This window comes from Schistocerca gregaria, chromosome 10 (assembly GCF_023897955.1).
Source record: "Schistocerca gregaria isolate iqSchGreg1 chromosome 10, iqSchGreg1.2, whole genome shotgun sequence".
NCBI classification, from domain to species: Eukaryota; Metazoa; Arthropoda; class Insecta; order Orthoptera; family Acrididae; genus Schistocerca; species Schistocerca gregaria.
The window spans coordinates 117735481-117761809 of NC_064929.1; the positions used below are offsets into that span (position 1 = coordinate 117735481).

General features: G+C 41.4%; 1 protein-coding gene across 5 annotated transcripts in view; it reads right to left on the reverse strand.

The window, feature by feature from the left end:
- The window catches only part of LOC126293451 (uncharacterized), a 693872-nt gene that overhangs the window by 23167 nt on the left and 644376 nt on the right, over window positions 1-26329 (reverse strand). For all 5 annotated transcript variants that reach the window (XM_049986686.1, XM_049986685.1, XM_049986684.1 and 2 more), the window contains 5 exons: window positions 23523-25928; window positions 19797-20039; window positions 15149-15298; window positions 9994-10342; window positions 4825-5132 (listed from right to left, as the gene is read on the reverse strand). In XM_049986686.1, coding sequence (XP_049842643.1) covers window positions 4825-5132; window positions 9994-10342; window positions 15149-15298; window positions 19797-20039; window positions 23523-25928 — 3456 coding nt within the window. The remainder of the gene's footprint in view (window positions 1-4824; window positions 5133-9993; window positions 10343-15148; window positions 15299-19796; window positions 20040-23522; window positions 25929-26329) is intronic.

Below are 26329 nucleotides of genomic sequence, written 5' to 3' on the forward strand. Positions count from 1 at the left end.
AAGTCTCGTGGATGACAGAAGGATCCCGTTACGTTATGCCCACCCCTGATACCAAGTCTTGCTCAAACAATCTTACATGTGGCTTCAATTTCTGTGTCTGTGGATTTGAGTTTCTTGCCCACAGCTGTGTTTCAGATAATTGTCAGATGCTGAGAAGACTCACTCAAAAAAGAGCAGTTGTACGATTCCAAACATTAGCTGTTGACAGATGATGTGGCACTCTCTGTTCAACTTTTTCGGAGACAGAATTGGGAGGGGGGTTCACTTATCAGACATTGATGGTAGTGCAAAGTGCATTGCGAGACGGTTAGCAGTGATAGGGTCAGATTTTGCTTTGCCGTGCTTACAGATGCACAGTATCTGTTGGTCTTTGTTGAACACAAATAGAATATAATTTGATCTGCCTCTATGAGAGAGAGTTACACAGATATGAATCTTTCCCAACATTCTTCCTTTTATCCTTTTATGAGGTAGTGGACCATGGCTTGAGAATATTTTAAGATGGGATTGGGAACATTTAAAAATGATAAGAGTGTCCTTTGACAGGGGAACTTATATACTCGAACTGTCCCTTTCTGATATTTAATGCCCACAGTGACTGATGTCCAACAGGGGATTCTGAGGAAGTGGTATCACTACGAGGTGCTATCCAAAATTTTCAGAACTGGTGCTGCCATCTATTGAAAACCTTACCTTTGGACTAATGGTCACCATCACCCTCGAAGTAGTTCCGATCCGCATATACACATTGGTCGCAGCGCTTCTGCCACTGGTCAAACGTTTTCTGGAAGTACTGTCTTGAATCCTCTCTAGAGTGTCTAACTGACGGCCTTTCAACTTCACTCTCAGTTTTGGGAATAGCGGATTCGCAAGGTGCCAAATCTGGCGAGTATGGTGGGTGGTGTACAACCGCCATGTTGTTTTTTTGCCAAAAAGGTCCTGGTGAGCAAGGATGTGTGACAGGGCAAGTTGTCATGATGCAGCAGCCAGTTTCCTTGACACCAAAGTTCGGGCTGTCATCGCCACATGTTTTCACAGAGCTGTCGCAAAATGTCACAGTAGTATGTGGAATTGACTGTTTGGTTGGGTGGGACGGATTCTTTGTGCACAATTCCCTTGGCATCAAAGAAAACAATGGTCATGCTCTTCACTTTGCTCTTCATCCGTCTTGCTTTTTTGGGTCTTGGAGAGCCCGGGCTCTTCCACTGGGATGATTGTTGCTTTGTCTCTGGGTCATAACTGTAAATCCAGCTCTCGTCACCGGTGATAACCAGCGACAAGAAGGTTGGATCATCAGACGCAGTCTGAGGAAGGTCCGTGCACACTTCAACATGCTGTGCCTTCTGATCAGCAATCGAGATCCTCGGCACAATGTTGTTGTTGTTGTTGTTGTTGTTGTTGTGGTCTTCAGTCCTGAGACTGGTGGTGGTGAAAGTTTGGGTCAGGCTTGGAGGTGTGCTCAGACAGTGTAACAGTTAAGGCATCTGATTGTGAATGGTGGGAAATACAGGTTTCATTGTTGGTGTGGCGTAAATTTTCATTATTGTTGTTGTTGTCGTTGTTGTTGTCTTCAGTCCTGAGACTGGTTTGATGCAGGTCTCCATGCTACTCTATCCTGTGCAAGCTTCTTCATCTCCCAGTGCCTACTGCAAATCTACATCCTTCTGAATCTGCTTAGTGTATTCATCTCTTGGTCTCCCTCTACAATTTGTACCCTTCACGCTGCCCTCCAACACTAAATTTGTGATCCCTTGATGCCTCAGAACGTGTCCCTTCTTCTAGTCAAGTTGTGCCACAAACTTCTCTTCTCCCAAATCCTATTCAATACCTCCTCATTAGTTATGTGAGACACGATGCATGCCAAATTCATCAGTCAACATTCGTTGACATGTCCCATAACCAGTACCCACTTCATCCGCAAAGTCTCGAATGGATCGGTGTCGATCCGCATGAACCAATTGTTAAAGTTTGGCAACAATGTCTGGCGTTGTGCGGCTAACAGACCTTCCAGTGTGACCACCATCTTCGATGTCTCTACGGTCGTCCTGGAACTGAGCATGCAACTCAAACATACGCGTACGGCGCATGCTCTGTCCCCGAAACACTTGTTGAATCATTGCAAGGGTCTCTATAGCACTTTTCCCAAGATTCGCACAGAATTTGATGCACACACGTTGTTCTGTTCGCAGATCCATCCTAAAATCGCCACACACCAAACACCGAGTATTATGAAAATCACTGTGAACACGCAACACTTCCTCCCATCTGACTGCCACTCCGCACACTGACTCATCAGATATGCAGCTCTCGCCCCACCTAGCAGTGCAAAGATCTACCACTCCTACTTTCCAGATGGCAGCACCAGTCCTGAAAATTTGGATCCCACCTCGTAGTTCTGTTGGGTGGCAAGATCACAGTGAGTGTGAGCCAAGGGTTTTTCTGTAATTTGACAGGGAGGAGTATTGAGCATTATGGAAGTGCCAGAAGTGTGCCAGTCATTATTCTTTAAAGGTTGAGTTGAGCTTGGGATACAGGGGAAGTCCAATTGAGTAGTGATCATAATCATAAGACGACACTGTATACCTTCCACTGACAAGGGGTAAAAGCTAGTTATATACTGTAAGGTTGATGGTTGCAAAGGATCTGTGAGCTGTACAAAAATTATTGGGGAAGATAAAGGTTTAAAAACTTATGTTCTAATAATGTACCACTGTTAGTGTTCTTAGAGCTGTCCTATGAAGGCACCCATAAAATTATGTTTGTGTGTGTGCGCAATGTCAGTAGATATAGGATCAAATTGTTACTCACTACTCAGTATGAGTTGATACCACCACCACCACCACCACCATCTCTCCTCTCGGTTGTCATCTGTTTGCTCAATTTCAACAGTGGTGGGGGAGAATCGGGGGAAGTTGGGGTTGCTGAGCCTGCCTTCACATTTGGTTTTTTCTCATAATCATAATCATAATCATAATCATCATCATCATCATCATCATCATCATCATCATCATCATCATAGAGTTTGGGTTCAGTACAAGGTGTATCCAGATGTCACCAGGTGTCTAGCACTGATGACGAACAGCTTGTTTCATAGCCCATTTCCACACTGTTGCAGCCACTGGCTGTCATTAGCCTATGGTATTTTTGCGTAGAGTGCTAGCACACAACCCTCCACTACGGGGTGCTGTCTGGTATAGTTTTTCATTATACAGGTAGAGATGACTGAGGTCCTCAGTGCTGATGTAGGGGTAACGAATACAAAAACAGGTAAACAAAGACTATAGCTAATGCCCAGTGATGAGAAAGGAGATGGAATATTTGTCCCCACAGTAGAGGAAAGAAGAATTGCTTTTTGGGAGCAAGTCGCTGCCGTCCGGGCAGGGTAAAGGTGATTGTACTTGTTCCTGGCTACCTGATATGTTGAACAATCGAAGATCTTGAACTCCAAAATCTCACACTCCTCTCTTGTGGCGTGGCCATCTGGTGGAGAGATTGCACAGATATGTTCATTTGTACAACCAGATGACGTGTGACCAAATTTCGTAAACTGGAAGTATCTCATTGCTGTTGCTATACAGAGCTTCACAACACACCAGTAAACAATAGTCCTAACTACATCTGGTGGTGTCATCTTCTGGTGTCTAGTTTGTTGCCTTTAAGTCTTATTGGACCTATAAGATAAAATGGCCACCCTATCTCTTCAAATTTGCACATAATGAAGTATGAGACCCCTGTTGAAGGTATACCCTCGACCACATTCAGTTTCCCACAGGGAGTAATTGTGACAGGGATGTCACCAAGTTTGTCACAGTTAATCAGTACAAACCCGTTCCAGACTGTGAACCAGCATGGATCTATTCCACATTTTCTACCTGAAGTGACTTATTTGTATTTGTGTTTTAGCTTTTCATAAAAAATAATGCATTGTTTTTTAAGAAGGATTCACTTCAGACCTGATACTGACCAGTTTCTCTCCCTATATTGTAAGGGTTCAGTACCCTCATACAGTATCGATCACACACTATGCAGTGATCACAAAATAAAGCAAAGACTGCAGTTCAGTCAACAATGAGCAAGTGGGTGAGACAGACAGAGTCGAATGTTGGAGTCCGTGAGTGGAAGTCGGGTGTGCGAGAGGCTAGAGACAGTTGCTAGTTAATGAGGCTGCAGATTAGTGGCAGAATGTAGGTGTAGTAGCAAACAGTATTTGATTCCTGTTGAGTGTTTATAAATGTTGGTTTACGAAACGGTGTTTTTAATTAATAAAATCCAATATTTGTGAAAGGAGATGTTATCATTCAGTAATATTATTGGTAGAAGTGTTCCCGGACTTTATGTATACCCTTTATGTGGATGTAAGATATTCTAAGCAATATTAACCAACTAATAAACTTAGCAGGTGAAAGTGGAATAGTTCTGTACAAAAATAATATTGCCCGCAACTCTGATAACAAACAACAGGAAGATATGTGGCACAATGTGCATTCCCCATTAATCCACGGAATCTGTGAGACAAAGAGTACGTACACACACACACACACACACACACACACACACACACACACACACACCACTCTCTTCATGTATTCTGTCTATTCGCCAACATGGACTATTTACAAAAATATTGGCCTTATGTATTCCAAATATTTTGAAATGTACATAAAATTTGTTAAGATTAGGTAGTGAGCTTAATGACACAATAAGAAATAAAACATGGCCACCACACTTGAAACTCAAATTAGATCCAGGGGGAAAAAAATGGTGATTTATTAAAAAACAATGTAAGTTGACAAGGACGAGAACAATCTGACACTCAACACTTACTTCAGCATCTTCAGCTGCTTTCAGGTCTCTGTCCCCATCCAGAGTGCGCGTCCTGAACCTGTCTCGGCTCTCGGCAGACCTGCGATGTTTCCTGGCTGCGGCGACCGCCGCCATAGGAGTAGACTCTGCCGTAGGTGGGCTCATCGCGATATCTCGGCTCTGGGTGGTGGGGGACGCGACTGCGACAGCCGGCTTGTCCAGCACCTGTGTCTGGAACCGCTGCCGATCCTCTTGCCTCCTCTGCTTCGGTGTGATTCGGTACGTACCCGTCCGAATGCCAGTTTCGTTCTCTGGTGGTGGTGAAATTTCTGTTGGAGAGGATATAAGAAATGGTTAAATTGGATTTTTTTTTAAAAATGTTCAATTACTTACTTTTATTTCATATGACCCTCTGCTATATTCAAGCCTCAATCTTTTCAGTAAATTAGGTTAACATAGAATAACAATACAAACGGTGAACAATAATGCTTCTACAGCTAGTACAAGCAACTGGACGGGATTATTTTAATAAATGAAATGCAGGAAGTTTACTTAGACTCTCTTCTTTAATGTTGTGTTGGGTTGTTTGGGGCAAGAGACCAGACAGTGAGGTCATTGGTCTCATCGGATTAGGAAAGGATGAGGAAGGAAGTCGCCCGTGCCCATTAAAAGGAACCATCCCGGCATTTGCCTGGAGCGATTTAGGGAAATCACAGAAATCAGGATGGGTGGACGTGGGATTGAACCGTCGACCCCTCGAATGCAAGTCCATTGTGCTAACCACTGCACCACCTCGCTCGATCCTCTTTAATGTTATACTCTTATTTTTCAACACAGTTGCCAGATATGATGACAAATTTCTGTCAACAATAAATAAGTTTAGTGAAGTTGCCACAAAAGAGCTCTGTTTTCCATTTCTGCAACCAGGCACTATCAACCATCTGAATTTTATCATCTGGAGCTGTAGTTAGGCCTCACTTCATTTCAGCAAACTGATGAAAATAACAAGCTACAAAATCGGGACTGCACAGCGGTTGTGGTATTGTTGTAGGATTCAGCATTGTAAGATCTGCTTTAATGGCATGTGACTTAGATTCTCATTGTGTGTTGTTGCAACAAAACATTCACTTTCATCCCTTGAATGAATTATTCTGTGGAAATTTTTTGGACTTTGGACAGTACCTAGATAAAGAGTTGACATATTGATTATGTTTGGTTCATACAGTAACTCCATCACCATTCCAAAAGGCAGATGACAGCACTTTTCTAACTGGTGGCTTTTTCTTTTTTTTTAAAAAAAAAAAAAAAGAATTCAGGGTAAATTGATGACGATGATATCAGCTGATGACACTACTAACTTCACTGAAATAAGGAGAAATTATGGGATTTGATGAATGGAATGAACGGTCTAATAAGCACAGAATATGGATAAAGAGTATACCAAACAGAGATGAAACTAATGAGTAGTTGTAGAAGTGAGATCAGCGATAAACTTAATGCAAGATAGGGACAATGTAGTAGATAAAACAAAACAATTCTGCTACTTCAGAGGAAAAATAATACATGATGGATGAAGCAAGATGGATATAAGACACAGATAAGCACCACCAAAGAGGACATTCCTGGCCAAAAGAAGCCTGCTATTTTCAAACACTGGTCTTAATTTGCAGAAGGAATTTCTGAGAATGCACTGTGGAGCACACTGATGCATAGAAGTGAATCACTGACTGTGGGAAAAGGGGAATAGAAGAAAATTGGACAGTTTGATATGTGGCGTTGCAGAAGGATATTGCACATTAAAAGGATGGAAAAGGGAAAAAATGAAGTGGTTCTCTGCTGGATCGGTGAGAAAAGAAATATATGGAGAACACTAATTACAAGAAGGAACATCAGGGAGTAACCTCCACAGTACTAGACAGCAAAAATGCTACTACAGCAAGACAGAGTGCAATACATCCAACAAATAATGAAAGACATTGGGGCGTAGGATGACTCTGTGAGATGAAGTTGTGGTGTGCAGCATCAAAATAATTAGAAGGAAAAAACCCAACTTTAAGAAGAACTTGCAGTCTTGTTGCGAGAAGCTTCACCTGCTATTAGAGAAAATTTCAGATCTGCAAATCTTCAAGTACGAATCTGTGGAATTCACAGAGCACAAATCTTCCAATACTCAAGTAAAGTGAAAATGAGTCAGACATTCTTGTGAAACTCGTCAGTCACTGACAAATCACATTTGACACTCCATTTTTCACCCAATTCTTCCAGTTCTGCCAGTCTTACACCTGAATGAAATTTTCATTCTGCACTGGAGTGGACACTGATATGAATCTTCCTGGCAGATTAAAACTGTGTGCCGGACTGAGACTCAAACTCGGGACCTTTTCCTTTTGCGAGCAAGTGCTCTACCATCTGAGCTATCCAAGCACTAATCACGACCCATCCTCACAGCCCCAAATTGTGAATTAAGGCTGTGAGGATGGATCGTGTGTCATGGTTGGGTAGCTCGAGGGGTAGAGCACTTACCCATGAAAGGCAACAGGTCTCAAATTCAAGTCTCGGTCTGCCGCAGTTTTAATCTGTCAGGAAGTTTCAGTCTTAAACCAGTTTAGCCATCACCCCACAGCTAACATCATCAGCAGTGTGGTTACCATAAACTACTTTGATTTTTAGATACATTTCAATTCCTCCAGTTGAAAATTCGATGACACTGGACATGGGCTAGGCCATTTCTTCACACTATTCTTTCTTCCAGTGGCAATAGTCCCACAAGATAGCAGAACTTCCGGAGATGAGGTACTGGCAGTAGAGAATGTATTAGGGGGTCATTAGTTGTGCCTCGATAGCTCATTGGATAAGAACACAGGCTGCAAAAGGTAACGTTTTGTGTTTTGAGTCTCGGGCTGGCACTCAGTTTTGACAGTGCTGCCACCTATAGAGGAGTACCAACCACAGGGGCGCTACATATCATTCATCCCTCATAAGAATCGTCAGTGTGAGTAAGATATTAATTCCAAATTACTAATAATGGACACGGAATGAGGAAAGCCACAGCCATGACTCACAGTTAGGAAACATCACAGTATTTCTTCTGAACAGTTTGAGGAAGGCCAAGAAACACATAAGCACGAGTGAACCAGAGACAATGTTAATGTCTTCTGAGAATAAATGCTAAAAGGAAGGCCTGTGATGGCACTTTACAAGATGGCAGCTGCGCATGAAAAAAGCTTTCGTGTGTCAGAATATGTTAAGTATTCGTTGATTATGAGCATTCAGTGTGGTCATACACAAGTACCCAAAAGCTGCACCTAGTCAACAGAGCTTTTGGTGTTGGTTTCGCCAGTTTTGTGGTACTAGTTGTCCATATATAACGAAAGTCACATGATATCTCATAGGAAATGGTGTGTGTGTGTGTGTGTGTGTGTGTGTGTGTGTGTGTGTGTGTGAGAGAGAGAGAGAGAGAGAGAGAGAGAGAGAGAGAGAGAGAGAGAGAGAGAGAGAGCTGCATGCAGCCCACTAAAATCAACCATCCACACAAGCCATGAACTAGGCATTCTGCAAAAAATAGTCTGTTATGTTTTGCGGCAGAATTTCAATTTCATAAACTTCCCCTGTATTTTGTAGACATACAGCTGTGTCACTGTTTCAATTCTATGAAGTATTAGTGCTGATGTAGAGAGTATCACATACAACCAATATACACTACTGGCCATTAAAATTGTTACACCAAGAAGAAATGCAGATGATAAACGGGGATTCATTGGACAAATATGTTATACTAGAACTGACATGTGATTAATTCAAATTGGGTGCATAGCTCCTGAGAAATCAGTACCCAGAACAACCACCTCTGTCCGTAATAACGGCCTAGATACGCCTCGGCATTGAGTCAAACAGGGCTCGGATGGCGTGTACAGGTACAGCTGCCCATGCAGCTTCAGCACAATACCACAGTTCATCAAGAGTAGTGTCTAGCATGTTGTGATGAGCCACTTGCTCGGCCACCATTGACCAGATGTTTTCAATTGGTGAGAGATCTGGAGAATGTGCTGGTCAGGGCAGCAGTCGAACATTTTCTGTATCCAGAAAGACCCGTACAGGACCAGCAACATGCGGTCGTGAATTATCCTGCTGAAATGTAGGGGTCGCAGGGATCGAATGAAGGGTAGAGCCACGGGTCAGGTAACACGTCTGAAATGTAACGTCCACTGTTCAAAGTGCCATCAATGTGAACAACAGATGACCGAGATGTGTAACCAATGACACCCCATACCATCACGCCAGGTGATATGCGAGTGTGGAGTGTGGTGATGGAGAATACATGCTTCCAATGTGCATTCACTGTGATGTTGCCAAACACGGATGCGACCATCATGATGCTGTAATGACATTTTGCCATTCGTGCACCCAGGTTCGTAGTCGAGTACACCATCGCAGGTGCTCCTGTATGTGATGCAGCGTCATGGGTAATTGCAACCTTGGTCTCCGAGCTGATGGTCCATGCTGCTGCAAACATCGTCGAACTGTTTGTGCAGATGGTTGTTGTCTTGCAAACGTCCGCATCTGTTGACTCAGGGAGCGAGATGTGGCTGCATGATCCGTTACAGTCATACTGATAAGATGCCTGTCATCTAGACTGCTAGTGATACAGAGCCTTTGGAATCCAGCACGGTGTTCCGTATTACCCACCTGAACCCACCGATTCCATATTCTGCTAACAGTCATTGGATCTCGACCAACTCGAGCAGCAATGTCACGATACGATAAACTGCAATCGCGATAGGCTACAATCTGACCTTTATCAAAGTCGGAAACGTGATGGTACGCATTTCTCCTCCTTACACGACGAATCACAACAACGTTTCACCAGGCAACGTTGGTCAACTGCTGTTTGTGTATGAGAAATCGGTTGGAAACTTTCCTCGTGTCAGCTCCTTGTAGGTGTCGCCACAGGCGCCAACCTTGTGTGAATGCTCTGAAAAGCTAATTATTTGCATACCACAGTATCTTCTTCCTGTCAGTTAAATTTCGCGTCTGTAGCACGTCATCTTCGTGGTGTAGCAATTTTAATGGAGAGTAGTGTAATTACACATGTTTAACACACACTTTTCATGTAAAAGTTTTAAAAAAGCAACTCTGAAGCAGCACTGGGAAAAAAGGAAACACAAAGGAAATGGTACAAAACTTCTATACCTGACGGAGGAGGCTCTTCCGCTAAAGGTGTGGTGGCTTCCATCGCTTCCTCCACCGTCTCACTGGCCATCGTCGCGTGAAGTTCTGCAGCGGCGGCCGCCGCCGTGTTGACGGTATAAGTGCGGTAGCGGTCGCGCGCGGCTTGCCTCCTCTGCCGTGGCGTCTGTCTCGTCGCTATCCTAGATTGTGAAGCCGGCTTGGCAGTCGTACCGTAAGTGACGGGGGAGGCCGTCCCCCCGCCGCCACCTCCTCCTACTCCGCCCCCTCCACTGCCCGACTCCGTGAGGTCTTCCCCGCCGGTGCTGCAGCTGGCTCCCCCGTCTGGTAGATCTTCCTCCACCTCGGCAACCTGAAACGGGTCAATTATAAGTGCTTGCAGCTTTTTCCATTTTACTTACAATAATGCCACCATTTTAATTACAACTGTTCTCTTTTCCCACTGATATGGAGAAAAAGTATCGTCTCATTTCCCTGCACTGGATAAATAAATGGTTTAAAACCTGACATCTGGTCTCCATCAGTCACTCTAGGGTCCCAACTCAAGGTGAAAGTGAAAGTTAAAATATTAAATTAAATTACTTTATTGTACCTGTATTTTTCAGGCCCTCCCATTTCTTGCCAGGAATGTTGACCTGGTCCAATGCTTTTTCTTTTATGAGTTATGTAATGCAGATCATCCGAGAATGACTTACTAAATATTCAAACCTGGATATGACACAATGTGTGTGTGTGTGTGTGTGTGTGTGAACAACGGATGAAAAGTACAGTAAAAAACTTAATCTACAATACCTTCAAACAGGTAATGTGTATCCAAGGACATGTGGCCCGTAACTGAAAAAGAGTCATGACGATCTCTCCATTGGCAAAAGATTCTGGAATAGTTCAGATCTCAGGCAAGGGACTACCAAGGTGAGGTGACCATGACAAAAAGATTGAATAACTGACGAAAAGATAATGTTGTATGAGTCGGGGCTGAGAGACATCCACCAGAGAATGAAGAATGTATAAAATGCATGTCCTCATACCGCAACTGTTGTAGTGCAGACACTATGCCAATTCGAGTAGGAGACACCCAATCGCTCCCCACCCAACCATCACAGAGTTGTTTGTGCAGCAAGACATTGTCTTTCACCAACGAATATCTGCAGCGTGATGTGTCAGTGATATGATTGCCACAGTGTTCACTGTGATGTTCTGATAGGTATAGCAATTGTGGACTTCATAGCCTTCGAATATAAACTTTTTGACTGCCCCTTATACATTCATGCAAGACAACAACTTCTATCACAACAGTTTTTTTAATTAACAACAAACTCGCAAATGACTGCTGTGTAATAAACATTTCTTGTCTATAGAAACAACTGTAACAACTCAGACTACATACAGTACCTCGCACTGACACATTTGCCATTACCAAAAAAATCAATAAGTGTTCAGGAGCAACCACTCAAATGAAATATGGCTCCGTTGATTAACACAAAATATTATGAAAGTGGTAGGTGGAGCTCAACAGGTAGGTTCATTTTACTAGAATTCCGAACAGTATAGATTAAATTGGTTTTTTTGTTCCATGGATCCTTGCTGAGGAGATCCTTGTGGATGTGGAACATGTCTTTAAAAAAGCTGAATTAACAATACTAATAGTATGAATATATACAACACATCATTTGTTTCTATTAAAAAATTCGTCAATGGAGTAGAAGGAGTTGACCACTAGTAAGTCTTTCAGGCTCCTTTTAAACTGATCTTTATTTGTAACTAAATTTTTCATGTTTGCTGGCAAATTATTGAAGGTGAGTGTTCCTGAGTAGTGGATCCCTTTTTGAACTAAAGTCCTTGTGCAGATCATTTTTGTTTCTGGTACTGTATGTACGAACTGAGCTGTTTTTTTGGAAAAAGAGATATTATTTAGGACAAATTTCATTAAGGAGTATATATACTGAGAGGCAGTAGTTAGTATACCCAGTTCTTTGAAGAGGTTTCTACAGGATGTCCATGGGTTTACTCCATAAATAATAAGTATTACACGCATTTGGACTCTGAAAACTTTTGTTTGACTTGAAGAGTTACCCTAAAATATTATATCATATGGCATTATGGAATGAAAGTAGGCAAAGTATGCAAGCTTTTTCACTTTTTATGTCGCCTAACACTCTAATTGTAAATACAGATTTGTTAAGGCGTTTCTGCAGTTCTGTGCTCCTCCCAACTGTATTTATTATCAAGTTGTAATCCCAGGAATTTAAGACTGTCAACCTCTTCTATCTGTCTTCTTCATACTTTATGCATACTCTTACAGGTTCTGAATTGCATATAGCGAGTCTTTTCAAAGTTTAATGTCAGTGAGTTGGCTTTAAACGATTTATTAATATCCATTAAAATATCATAAGCAGATGTTTCTAGAACTATACTCAACATACTACTTATTGCAATACTTGTGTCATCTGCAAACAAAACAAACTCTGGTTCTGGCAATGTAACTGATGAGAGATCATTAATGTACACAAGAAAAAACAATGGCCCTAAGATGGATCCTTGTGGGACACCACATGTGATTTCTTCCAATTTTGATGACTTATTGCACTGACACCCTTTGTTTCCTGTTAGCGAGGTATGACTTGAACCACTTTGCAGCACTGTCTGTGACACCATAGAATTCTAATTTATTTAAAAGGATGTTGTGAACCACAATGCCTTTGACAAATCACAAAAAAATTCCTGCTGCTTGTAATTTGTTATTTAATGAATTAAGTATATTTTCACTGTAGGTGTAAACAGCCTTTTCAATATCAGAACCCTTCAGAAATCCAACCTGTGCTCTTGATAATGTGTTATTTGTGGTCAGATGGTTGAGAAGCTGTCTGTACATTACTTTTTCTAAAATTTTTGAGAATGCTGGCAAAAGTGAAATCGGTCTGTAGTTTGATGGTATCTCTTATCCACTTTTTAATAGAGGCTTAACATCTGCATATTTTAGCCAGTCAGGAAACGCCCCAGTTATAATCGACTGGTTACACAAGTAACTTAGAATTGTACTAAACTCACAAAAACATGCCTGAATTAAGTTTGATGATATTTCAGCGTAACCATACTGTACCACACTTTAGATTGATAACTGAGATATAACCTCGTGCAGTATCTTCACAAACATATGACTGGATGGGCAAATTTTTCACCAATAGAAGCTCATATCTTTTATACAATGGCAAATGTTCGATACACTGTTAAGTACAGAAAGACAACATTATCACAGACGTTAGTGATCTTGTTTCATTAAGTTATGCACAGAATAGGGTAGATCACATTTTATGTAACTGTAATGGCCAATTTCAGATATGTTAGGTTGCCTTCAGACTTAGAACTAAAATACTAGACTGTCAGTACCATCAGTGTCAACCAATGAGTGTTGTCACAAGTGGTAATGACACACCAGCTGAGGCCGGTGGAACTGTCAGTCCAGTATTTTAGTTGCAAGTCTGAAGATGACCTAATTCAGTTGAAAGTGGTCATGACAGTTACATAATAAGTGATCTGGACCATTCTGTGCATGAAAGAAAATACTTGGGCATATTACAAGACCACTAATATTCTCAGAATACAAAAATTATTTAGCTTGCCGACTGAGCTATTCGCGTGCAGTGCAATTTCACAGCTCGATTTCTGGCTGTAGGCCCTTCTGCAAGCCTTGCTAAACTTGATCTTCTTGGAGAATGGATACAGCAGAGGACAACTTAGCCATGACTTGAAGTTTGTTCCCAGAATGTGTAAAATTTAATAAAATTTCCGGGCAGATGAAAATTGTGCAAAATTGGAGCTCAGACATAGGCCTTAGTCTTCGGAGGCACAATTCACGTTCCAACTCGCAGCTCGAGTCTGTGAGAAGTTCTCCCGTAGAAACAACAGAGAGGTTTACTGTTAATCTCTCACAGGGACACACGTTTAATGCATTGAGAAGTGCAGACTGAAAGATTCAGTCACCAAACTAAAGTGATTCATTTGTACGTCCTAGGATGTGTTTGATACAGCATTAAAAAATAACAGTGGGGTGACCTGGAGGAGACAATTCCACAACAAACTTCATAAAGCAAAAGCAAAGAGCAACTGATGAAATAATAAATTATGAATATCACTCTTTTAAAATTTTGATTGAGGATCATTTGCAACGAGTATTCTAGGACAGTCAATTACCTGCTGCAAACACATGACTACAACTATGATTCAATTAAAGAAATGTGACTGATAACTTATTCCAATCATTTTTTTTTTTATATAGGGTTTCACGGTGGTGAAGTTACTGAAAGTTAGACACACGCTTCCACCTCAGGTGCTCTTGGTTGATTTGTAAATATTTTTATTTGGTGTTTTTTACAGAATTGGCCAATTCTGGCCTTACAAACCTTTCTAAAGTTTTACAAGTATCAAAACACTGACAGCATGTATGCATACTAATATCACAACTCCCAATATTTACCACGGCAAGTGGAAACACATTGAGCTATGTATCTGGTTATGAATACCAGACATTGGCTTTTAGAATGTGGGAGTATGATCAACCAAGTGCCAGATTTAAAAACAAGTAACTAAATAAAATAAGATAAAAATTTTAAAAATAAAATAAATAAATAAATAAATAAGTGTTTTCCCACACAAAAATGAGCACATCAATGGTACGTTGTCACTTTCAAAACAAGAAAGTCAGTTACTTATAACGGTGTATATTGAGAGCTACAATATAAGTATGCCTACATGTTGTCAGTAAAATTGAAATGATTGTACAGCACTGCCAGCCAGGAGACCCCATCTGGGGAAGATCGGCCACTGTGCGCGAGTCTCATTTCAGTCGACACCACAGTGGGCGACTTGCGTGCCGGTGATGAGGACAACACAATACCCAGTCCACGAGCAGAGAAAATCTCCAACCAGGCCTGGAATCAAACCCGGGCCAGCTGCAAGGGAGGCAAGCACGTAACCACTCAGCTCGGCAGACGGACAAGTAGTCAGTGTTTTGATACCTACAGGACTTCAGAACAATCTGCACGACAAACTAGCCAGCTGCTAAAACACAGTGAATAAAAATACTGGCAAACTGAGCAATAACAGACTAGGTGGAACCGTGCCTCTAACCTTCAACACATTATTATCTTGTGGGACAGACCTCAGAGGTGATACTGGCGACACTCAGCATGCTGCTCTCCATGTCGGCCGGGGGCCGTACGTGGTCCAGCTGCGAAGTGCAGCTGCTAGAAGCACTCACACAGCCGTTGTCCCCGGACAAGTTCTCCAGGCTGCCGAGAGCCCTCCGCACCTGTACACAGTCGAGTAGGCAATATTTCAACTTTCGTTGCACCGAACGCATCGTGTATGTCACAGAGTTCAACTACACAATAATAGAAATGTTGTGGATGTGGAGTGCAATTAATAGTGCAATGCAGTCTATTTAGAGAACGTGTGTGTCACTGGTCACAGCTGTATTTTGTTAATGCAAAAATGATACTCCAGTGAGAGACGCTAAACAAAGACACTGTTGTGAGGGAGCAGAATGTTAAGACTCCTGTCTTGCAAAGTTATTTAAAACAATGGGTACATAATTAAGTCATTAACCATGCCTTCTACAATTTATCAGAATATTTGGACTAATGGATGTAGGTCCCACAACTCTAACATTTGTATTAAACAGATGTTGACTTTACACAGAATACTAACAGCTCTCTATATACTGGCAAAGTTATGTAAATGTTTTTATTTGAAGTATCAGATAAAAACACCTGATGAGTAGTAGAAGATGATGAGAAATGGCACATTTTAAAGCAACTGTTTTACTCCTAATATACAGAAATAACCTAAGCCTCTTATTCCTTAAAGAATAAAACTTCCATATATACAACAGCTCTAAATGTTTGATTATTTTACAAATGACAATGTGTTAAATTATTTGAATTTAAGCATGTAAGTGAGAAAAAGATTAAGGAAGGTTTGAAATAATGATTAAAGTTTATCGGTCATTAAGTGTTCTCATTATGAAACACTTGATGAATATAAACTCGGAGATTTGCTCTCCATTTTAAGCAAAAGCTACTTTTTCAATGCCTCTCCTGAGCTATATGTTGGGGCTGTGTTGCGAATATAATTAGTAGTAAAGAACTAATAAATTAAGTCACACCTGAGATTGAAGTTTCACTCCGTGAACAATGGAAATGTATTAAGTGATTGACTTTTTTCCCCCACCATTTTGTGGAGGGATGTCAACAAAAACATGTTTCATATAGGTTTGAAGTAATGTGTAAGCTTTGTTTGAAGTTGCTAAGTGCTTTCATTATCAAATACTGGATGAATTAAGTTAGTGTATTTGCTAGTTGTTATTTATGCTGCCTCTAGACAAATGTACTGTTTTTACCTGTAATACTTACCTTAATGTGTAATTTAATATTTTCCTGGCAAATTAAATGTTTGAAGAGATTTCAGGACTGCAGCAGGTCGTCGTAAACTTCATTCCACGATATTTCAACTGGACTGAAGATGACTGGCAGGTGTCCAGTTGAAATATCATGGAACGGAGTTGACAACGACCGGCTGCGGTCTCGAAATCTCTTCGAACATCATCTTAATGTGTTCAACTTTTAACATAAGATTATACAGGGTCGTGCAAATAAAAGTGACCGGAACGAGTGGGTACAACTGGATGTGAGTGTGCGCGTATAACCACACCCTGTGATGCACACACCATGTGTACACCTGCCACGTGATCCACACCATTTCAGAGTGTAGTAACACACTTACACAATCTCCACACCTGACAGTGTTGTCAGCAGAGGTAAGTCTGGACACGGCTCAAACTGGCCACCCAGGTTACCTGATTCTCAGTGTGTGGTTACTTTGTTTCGGGAGCCCTCAAGTTTAAGGTGTTATCGCAACATGCTTCGTAGTCTTCAAGAACTGCAGCAGAACATTCTTCAAGAGATCGCAGCTGTCCAGCCTCGTTCCGCCTTCAGTAACTTGCTGACCAGGGCCCAAAAGCATCAAGAGATGAATGGTGGTCACTTTCAACATCTGCTATAATGAGGTTATCACTATATTTCCTTTCCTCTGTTGTGTTTCCTCATACTCCGGAACTAAGTTCTGTGGGCCACTTTTATTTGTCCCATCCTGTACTTCTTCACGGGTGAAGTATGACAGCTATTCAAATTTTTAAACTCGAGCAATAATCAAGCGAAATATTGAAACTCGAGATTTTGCTCCATCTCAACAGCAACTGGCACCAGATTCCAGGTTAATACAGATCTCTAATTCCCATACGTACTTAGCAACTGCGAAGCACTGATGGATACACTAGTAATATACAAACTTTTTGTACTTGTGAGTGCTCAGAAATATTCTAATTTCCAAAAATGGCAACTACACTGAGGTGAGAGCAGTGTGCAGCTCACTAGACTTATTGTGGCCATCCATGCTATGTAAATTCTGCATAGGGCACTGGCTCAGTAAAAAATCGCCATACTGGTGGAGGCAGCTTGCAACACTGACCAAAACATTCTCTGTACAACAACACAGTAATGTCGGTTAAATGCTTCACGAGTTCTTGCCGTGTCAGATTTGCATTCAGTGTCGAGCTTTTGACCACTCGAAAATTAGAGAAATGCTATGTCCAGTAAAAGACAGCCTTAGCTCCATGTTCCTTCTTCATAAAATACCATGTGAATCTGTAACCATTTACATTAGTTAATCAATACAAACGATTTCAGGACGCTGCCAAATCAAATACTGTAACTTCAACAAATTTGCTGTTCCTCAAAACAGCCTCATGAACGTACATACATTTATGTTATATGAAACAGAAATATTATCCCATACATCTAATTACAGGTATTCTGTCATCAAAGAAGTCACTGAGATTGAAATTTGTACCAACTACTTTAACCGGGACAGTGGCTATACCATTAAAGGTGCATGGAAACAGGTGCTTGATGCTGAATGATAACAGAGAAATAGGGTGAGTCATCAGCCGTCTAGCGAAATCGGCATCACTATCAATGTTCTTCAGTCGAAAACATCGACATAATCTCTGGCAGCACAATACGTGACTTTGTGAAATCTCCAGGACATAATTCAACAAACTAACTAAAGTACCAAATGGCCCACTGAAATCTCCTGATGACAACTGTCGAGGAAGTCGTGAAAAGCTATGTTGTCACAATAACACATCATAATGCAAATGACAATATTTGTTTATGGTTCATTAAAATTTTTTATAACCTTTTGCTTTCAAATTTTCGCAGATTGGTCTGTATATGTTAAGTAAAGTGTACTATACCGGAGATTGCAGTTCTTTGCATTGTATGTGAGTTAGGTAAGTAAAATACTAAATAAATTGTTAATTATATTAAATAATTTTCCCATGAATCTTATTTTAAAATATTTGTGTGTATAATTTGATCATGTTAATGTAAATTTGACAATTTAAGAAATGGTCATGCTTGGCAAGAATATAAGAAATAGGTGTCATGTAAAAGCCAGTGTGTAAAAACACAGAAACTAAGACACAGAGTCTGCAGGCAGTAGTGACTGAGACAACACCTTTGTGAAGTAGGAGAAACTTTGCTTGCGAATTCGCACAACATGCCTCGGATGGATACTGTAAATGGCTTACGACATAGCTGCGAGTTGTTGGGCTAATGTACGTAGAATTGAACTACGCCAAAAAGAGAAATTGAGCCCATACAGCAAAAGACTTGCAGGCCAAATTGTGGATAGTGTAGCCACTGTAATTGTTCGCCACACCCAAGCCTACAGCCACCATATAAGACTCTTTTGTTGTAAATTTACATTGGTACAGTGTGAACCATTAATTTAAACTGTGTTTTAATAATCCTTCTTGAACTTTAAAGAAAGCTGTTCAACCTGTTATTTCATCCTAATCATACACCTATATAGGATTCCTTCCTGGTGTTTGATGAATCCGAGTATCCTATTTTATAAACGTATGAAGTACTAAGTTAATATAAAGAGGCGCCATTTAAATTGTTTTTGTTTTCTCTTAACAATTACAAAGTGTTATAGTAAAAGTTTACTTACATAAATTTCAAACAGAGTGTAACTAAGGTATTAAAATCTGGTAAATGACTATATAGCGTAATTTCAAAGAAAAGTTAATTCCAGTAAAAAGAGGTTTTCTTGAAGTGAAATGATCAGTATAAAAAGTGAGCACTTTAGTATCTAAGTATTTCAGCATTTAAGTATTTTTATTATAGAAAATGATTTTCTATATATCCCCCTGGGCAATATTTTTTAGCTTCCCTGAAGTTATCTACTGGGATTTTTCTCTTTTTAAAATGCAATGTATAAGGGGGTAATAGTCAAAAAGAAATTCTAGTGTCTGTAACAACATTGTTTATGTAGAGTAATATTTATCTGAAGAACCAAATTAAACCGTAGGAAGAAAGCAGGCAAAATTCATATTTCTACTTTTCCAATACTTCACTGTTTCATTATTTGTAAACTAAACTAAATTTTAGTAAGAGGATTATACGTGGCTTTTCTGTGACAGGACTATTTGTTCTGTTGGGGTATAGTATATGTGACAACATAGAGACAGATTTTTCAGTTATTTAGGTAAAAGCATACTAAATTACAATAGTAGAGGTAGGGTTATATGCAGTCACGTAACTGGAAAAGTTTTATACAAGACAATAGTTCCTCTTAAGAAAACAGTCATGTCAGAATTAAAAGTACGGTACAAAATATTTTATTTTTTTATTTATGTGTTTATTATTTGAATTGACAGGTATAGAGAGGAGTGGATTGCTCACCATGAGACTGGGCAGAGATCTCTTACGGTTCTGCCGCACCGAGCCACCCGACTGCTGTGTGGTGACATTTATGGCAGCTGCCACAGCCTCCGCTTCGGCAGCCAACGCGGCGCCGGTCTCGGAGCTCGTCGTCATGGAGATGAGGCTGGTCATCAGCGACGGAGGACGTACGGCGTCGAGTTCGGTCGATTCGCTTCCTTCTGGCACTGTCAGGCTCGGGAAGGACACGTCATTGGGTGACACCTGCCAAAGGTAAAGAAAATTAGAATCGTGCTGAAGGAATTACTCTTAACCTTATGTACTAGTCCCGGATGGAATCACAAAAATATTAGGAAAAGGGCAGATTGTTAGTCACCATATAGAGGAAATGCCAAGTCACAGACAAGCTGTAGCTCAACAGGCGTACTTCTGAAGTAGAAAACACACACACACACACACACACACACACATGGCTACTGTCTCTAGCTGCCATGGCCAGACTCAGTGATGTGTGTGTGGGTTGTGCTTGTGTGAATGTGTTTCCTACTTCAGAAGTATGCCAAAGAGCTTAAATACATAGCTGTCTTTACATTGTGTTTATCTGTGACTCAGCATTTCCTCTACATGGTGAGACGCAATCTATCCTTTTCATAATATTGTTGTTAGAGAAACATTTGACATCCCTTTGAATGATGCACGACATCATGTACAGCAAATGAGGTGCGTCAAAATGTTTCTCTGATCTGTTGTATTTCTTACTTTTAGACAAATCATTTCATGAAACCTTTTACAGATTTTTTATCAAAATATCTTTTTATTCATTTAATTTATCTGGAGTACATTAAACAACAATATGGTGAGGATAGATTCCACCCCAAATTTTTACATTGTTTGCAATAAATAAAACAAATGCTGATTTTAAAACAAATTAATATGGAGTATACAACCTTTACAGGTTGAAAACGTAGGGATATCTAAAAGTTGTAGCAAACGTCTGGTACAAACCCGATCAAACTACCCTGCGGCATAAGAGCATAAGAGTTCTATGCAATATTGTAGGTTACAGGATGTATCTTACTTGTCATTTGACAGACAATTCATATATGTGAAATTTCCGATGACTTTGTCTTTTGAAGACAATTTTCCTGCGCCTCACAGTGCACTCAAACCTTCAACTTACCATCAAATTTCCTCTAAAAAACATCCCAGGTCCAGCTGCTACGTGCTGCAGTATCTAGCCTATCAGGAAGTTTCCTCACACACATAAATTCTGCTGCAGAGTGAATAATGAATTATGGAACTCACAATTTGTTTCACAAGTTCGACACTGACTAGCACACCTCTTTCTGAAACCACAGACAATTAAATTTCATCACTAAATGGATAATTACAAGTGCGAAGAGTGAATTTCTTGAACTGGATAAATAGCCGTCTTCAACCAAAAATACATTTGTTTTATGTAGTTCGTTTTCAGGTGAACTTTTGTCCAATTATTGTCCAGTAAGTTTATAAGATCTCTGAAGTACTTGCAAAACATCAATATACAGTTGAGTCGGATAGCTGAGGACGTTAACACGCTACTTCTGGGGTTTAAGGGAGGAAAGTCAGCCCCGGATCAAATCTGCCTCGCATATTAACAACTAGGACTCATGAGGTGAACAGCACAGGTGTAGTTTTTTAGGTGGTTTCTCATATCCAACTATATAAAAATGCCGGTCTGGTACACATTTCCTGACTCAGATAAATGCTATGCACACATTTAGCAAACATTCTCTGACATTTCTCTAAATGCAGATAGATGTGATGTAAAGTTTCCGTCCTCACGAGACTGGTGGTTTCAGGAACAGCATCCGACCACCAGTTACCACAAAGATTGCCAGCTCTCATCAAGAATGCCGACTCCACAGAGAAATGTGAAAAATTCAAAAAAAGAAGACCCAAATACAGCTGCCATGGTCTCAAAACATTTTCCAGGCACAAATTTATTTTATTCCAGTAACAATGCCAATTTTTCCATACAGCTGTATCACACAAGTTTATGTTCAGTTCAATAAACTGACTTTAAGGCCACATACTATTTGTTCACAATATCCTGACAGTTTTTTCTGCTAGGTGTGGGAGTGCAGAAAGCAAGCTTCACCCACAGGTACACTACAAATTGTCAGTGGTGTGGAGTGTGGTGGTGTGAGAGGAGGGTAGGTGCAAATAAACTACACTATCCTCATCCAGGGCTGGCACTCTTAATGTCACAAAATTTGTCACGCAAACATTTATACTTTTAACTGCTTGTCCAATTGCAAGTTACATTTAGCTATGCCTTGCATCTGTAAAGTAGAGAGATATTGAATTTTACTGCAAAATTGTTTAATATGTTTTTTTGGTTTAATTCACAAGCATTTGATTCTAAGCCCCTCACCCTGTAGGTCGATGAGTGTCACAGTCAATTGGCGATTGTGCACTGCGTACTGTAGACTACAAACTATTGCACCTGTCTTGCAAGCCAAAGATGCGTTGAGAACACGAACTCCACAATGCCACACACACTGCTGTTGTCTGTTTATTCATTTCTTTGTATTTTTTAAATAATAGTCATTGTTAATTGTTTTTTCATGTTTTATTAGAGGATGTTTGTATGAAAGGAATAGAGACATATTAGCTGGCTCTGTTGAACATCATGTAACAGATGAAGAAAATATTTAAAACTTCCTGGCAGATTAAAACTGTGTGTCCGACCGAGACTCGAACTCGGGACCTTTGCCTTTCGCGGGCATGTGCTCTACCATCTGAGCTACTGAAGCACGACTCACGCCCAGTACTCACAGCTTTACTTCTGCCAGTGTCTCGCTACTAAACTGCGTTATTTTATGATAGCAATGAGAAAGAAACTTTAATTAATTTTCTTCCAAGTGAGCTTCCTGCGCTTAAGATGGCCACTGAACCACCTATTTGAAAGTTAGAAAGATAGAACTACCATACACTGCACGCGAGTTTACTGCTTCATATCACACTTCATTAAAAAATTGTCATGCAAATGCTTTGTTGTACGCCTCGAGATACATTCATTTACTACAGAGCACAACATGGCATGACAATAACATCATATAGGCTCCATATGCCCAAGTATTGTAGTTTTAGATTACTAGTTTGTTTTATTTATCTACTTACCAATTACCCTTCAAAGACTACCGTCAGGGATTCTCTTACATCTAACCAGACAAAAGTCATTTCATATTCCTCTCTACACAAATCTTTAGTAAAAGACAAAATGTTCATTTGTTTTGAAGGGAAACAGAGTAAATATTGGCAGTGGCCAGGCGAATGACACTTTTGGCCTGAGTCAATCTACTTCCGCTTCTCCAGAACTAGGTAGCTCTGGCTAAAGACACTGAATAAACAACAGTGTCTCATGAAGTATCATATCCACCACAAAAGTTGAATGCCAAAATGACCACAAACAGCAAACATATTGTATAGATCAGTTTATTAAAAAAGACATTAAATTTGTGGAAAGTACAGATTAGAGAACAAATTAGCTGTCGTTATAAAAGTGAATCAGACGACAACTGTGTAAAAGTGAACTGACAGGGCCCAAACTGTGCTGTGCAATTCAATAAGACAGACCTATTTGTGACTGAAAACTGTTTTTCTTCCCATATACTTAGTGTATGCAGTTCAGATATATTGAGACTATATATTTATAAATATACATTTGAAAAAAAAAAAAGTAAAGCAAGCATTTACTTTTACCTCTTCGTTCCACGTGTCCCCAGCACCATAGCTCTGTCGCATTACAATAGTCGAGTCTAGAACTCCGGTCCTCCCCAAAGGTCCACCAGCATCTAGTGGTGAAGGCGTCTGCACAGAATCGACATCAGATATCGTGTGGTCACCAGTCGGCAGCCTGGGCCGCACCGAGCCAAAAGCACCTTCCACCAACTCGGCGCCTTCCACCTTGGTTGCAGCGTTCTCCTCCGTCGGCCACTCCGGCAACCTGTCACCCGAGGGAGACTCCTTCTGTTTCGACTCTGACGAATACGAGCCGGGTGTCGCTATGTTGGGCCTGTTGAGATTGGAGTCGGGGCTGAGAGAGTCCAGAGAATATGTACGGTCATCGGGCACTACGTTCGCCGGCATCTCTAAATCTGTTTCTGTGGATTCGAGACCGAGTTGTAAACCGGAGCCGTCAGTAGGCGAGACGAGGGTGTGCTCCTGAATATCACTCAGCAGCCTCTGGATCGATGGTTTGCAGTCTCGTCTCCCTCTCCTCGGCGACGCATCGGCCGGAGTAGCTGTGGCGACAGCTCGTGCTGAGCACGGTACCTCTTCGCCAACTGCTGTGGGAACGTCACCGTCGTGCCGATTGACGTCTGAAAGTGAGTTGGTGTTAGATTCACTACGAGGACCCACAATCTCGCAAGATGTCACAGCTGCTTCGCTTAGAGCGGCAACAGCTTCAGACCTCAATAATGAACTCTTAACCTCTTGTCTCAAATCAGGTGCACTTGCAAACTTATCTGACTGGACTGAGGCCTCATCATGCAGATCAGTTTTATATGCCAACTTTGCCTCCGAAGCACAAGAGAGATCGGCGACTCCTAGGGCACCGACAGCACCCTCTGCACGCTCCAAATTGTCCAGCAGGCCAATCATGACGTCACTGATGTCAGTACACGCCTCTGCTGCCACCTGCAGGTGTTCTGCAGATTCACCGTATATGTCATTACAAGGAATGCTGTCCTTATCCAGTTCGTCGAGAACTGACCGAGCGTTATCGAGGTCTCCGAGAGTGACGACATCCGGTCCATTGACAAAAGCCCTGTCAGAAAACCCATCCACAGGACTGTCATCTTCCTCTTTCACATCAAGATTGAGGATATTTTCAGCACTATCACAGACAGCTGTCACTTGTGCATCTACTCCTCGATGTTCCTCCTCTGCACAACCGAGTTCGTCACCATCAGACACAAACTGTTCTTTTAGCACATCTCGTACACTTTCTGGGACACGGTCTTCATCACACTGAAACTCGTATGGTTTTTTACTGTCTATATCAACATTCAGTGACATAATATTGTCATTTGGAGAGATATCTAACTGGTCCCCTAACAAGTACTCCCGATCTGTACATTTTAGCTTATCGGGACTCGGCATCGAGTGAGGCACTTCTACACTTAACTTCAGCTCACTCTCCAATAATGAGGGCTCATCAGCAGGCACTCTACCGTCAACAGAATCCTTAACATCCTCTGAACAATCTGCAGAGATACGAGATTCAACTAAATAGGCTTCAGTTTCATTATTGAAAACTTCACGCTCTTCCGTAACACCTTTCATATCTCGGATGTCATTATCATAAAGTGGTTCATTCTTATCAGTTTCCACAAAAATTTCTGGCGAATGGCACGGCAGAACGTTACGTACTGTCCTTGATTCTCTTACTGTTGCATCTAACAGCCTGTTGTCGACACACACCGGTGCGAGATCTGAAGTACAAGTGTCTGTCGGTGTGACGCCATCCACCACAAAGACATCCCCACCGAGTCTCTCCTCACTCGGCAGTCGTTCCCCGTCCACGTCACCAGTATACGCTACTCTACTCCGTCGAATGTCTATGTCAGTCTTATTCATAGAACTGCCACTGTCGCCTGCTGGCAAAGTCTCCCTCGCATCCGTATCGCGAAGCCTATTATCCATTTCGTCACTTGCCGTCGAGTCACTTTTACTGCCAATTTCCGTCCGGCAAGACTCGTAGTCTACCAGGTGACCGCTCGCACCGCAGACTCTACCGACGGCCGCGGGGAGGCCTCCGGCAGGAACAGTCGGGCTGCTGTCCGGTGCTCCTCCCGAGGGCGGTCCAGTCAGCGGATGTGCTCGAGGATGCAGCTGCTCCGTCGGCTTGCTGCTGTTGGTGACCGTGTCTGTGGTGGTGACGGTGGTGGTGGTGCTTGCGCCGCCTCCGCCGTCCGCCGCAGTCTGGGCAGCAGCAGGAGGAGGAGGCGGCAGCCTCTCGTTTTTTGGCGGTCGGCTTCCGTCGTCGTCGGCCGTCCTCAGAGACAGGACCGCCATTCTCGACTCGAGCTGTGAGATGCCGTGCTCGTGGTTCCGCGTTCGGCTGAGCACCTCTGGCTTCTGTGCTTGCATGTTTCGGTCCACCTGAGCAGTCACAACAAACAAATGATATTTAAAGTATATATAATAATACTGTATATAAATATACACAATAATACTGTTACATTCCATCCTGGATTTTCCATTGTTTGATATTTAAGGGGGGTAGAACGTGAAACGGGCCGACCTGCAGCAGGATAGGCACCACAGGACATTTTAATTTACACTGTCTATACTTTTACAAATAAATTCATAATATCTTTGTTAGCATGACCAGGAAGGATTCAGGATTCACACTCATAGCAGAGGAAGTTCAAAAACATAACAAAACAATTTTTTTTACATGTGATATTTCATCATTTTTTCACTTGGTATGGACTGCATTTGTTGCTGTAGGTACACTTTTGTTCCTACGAAAGAGAGATTCTTCGATGAATTTTGCACAG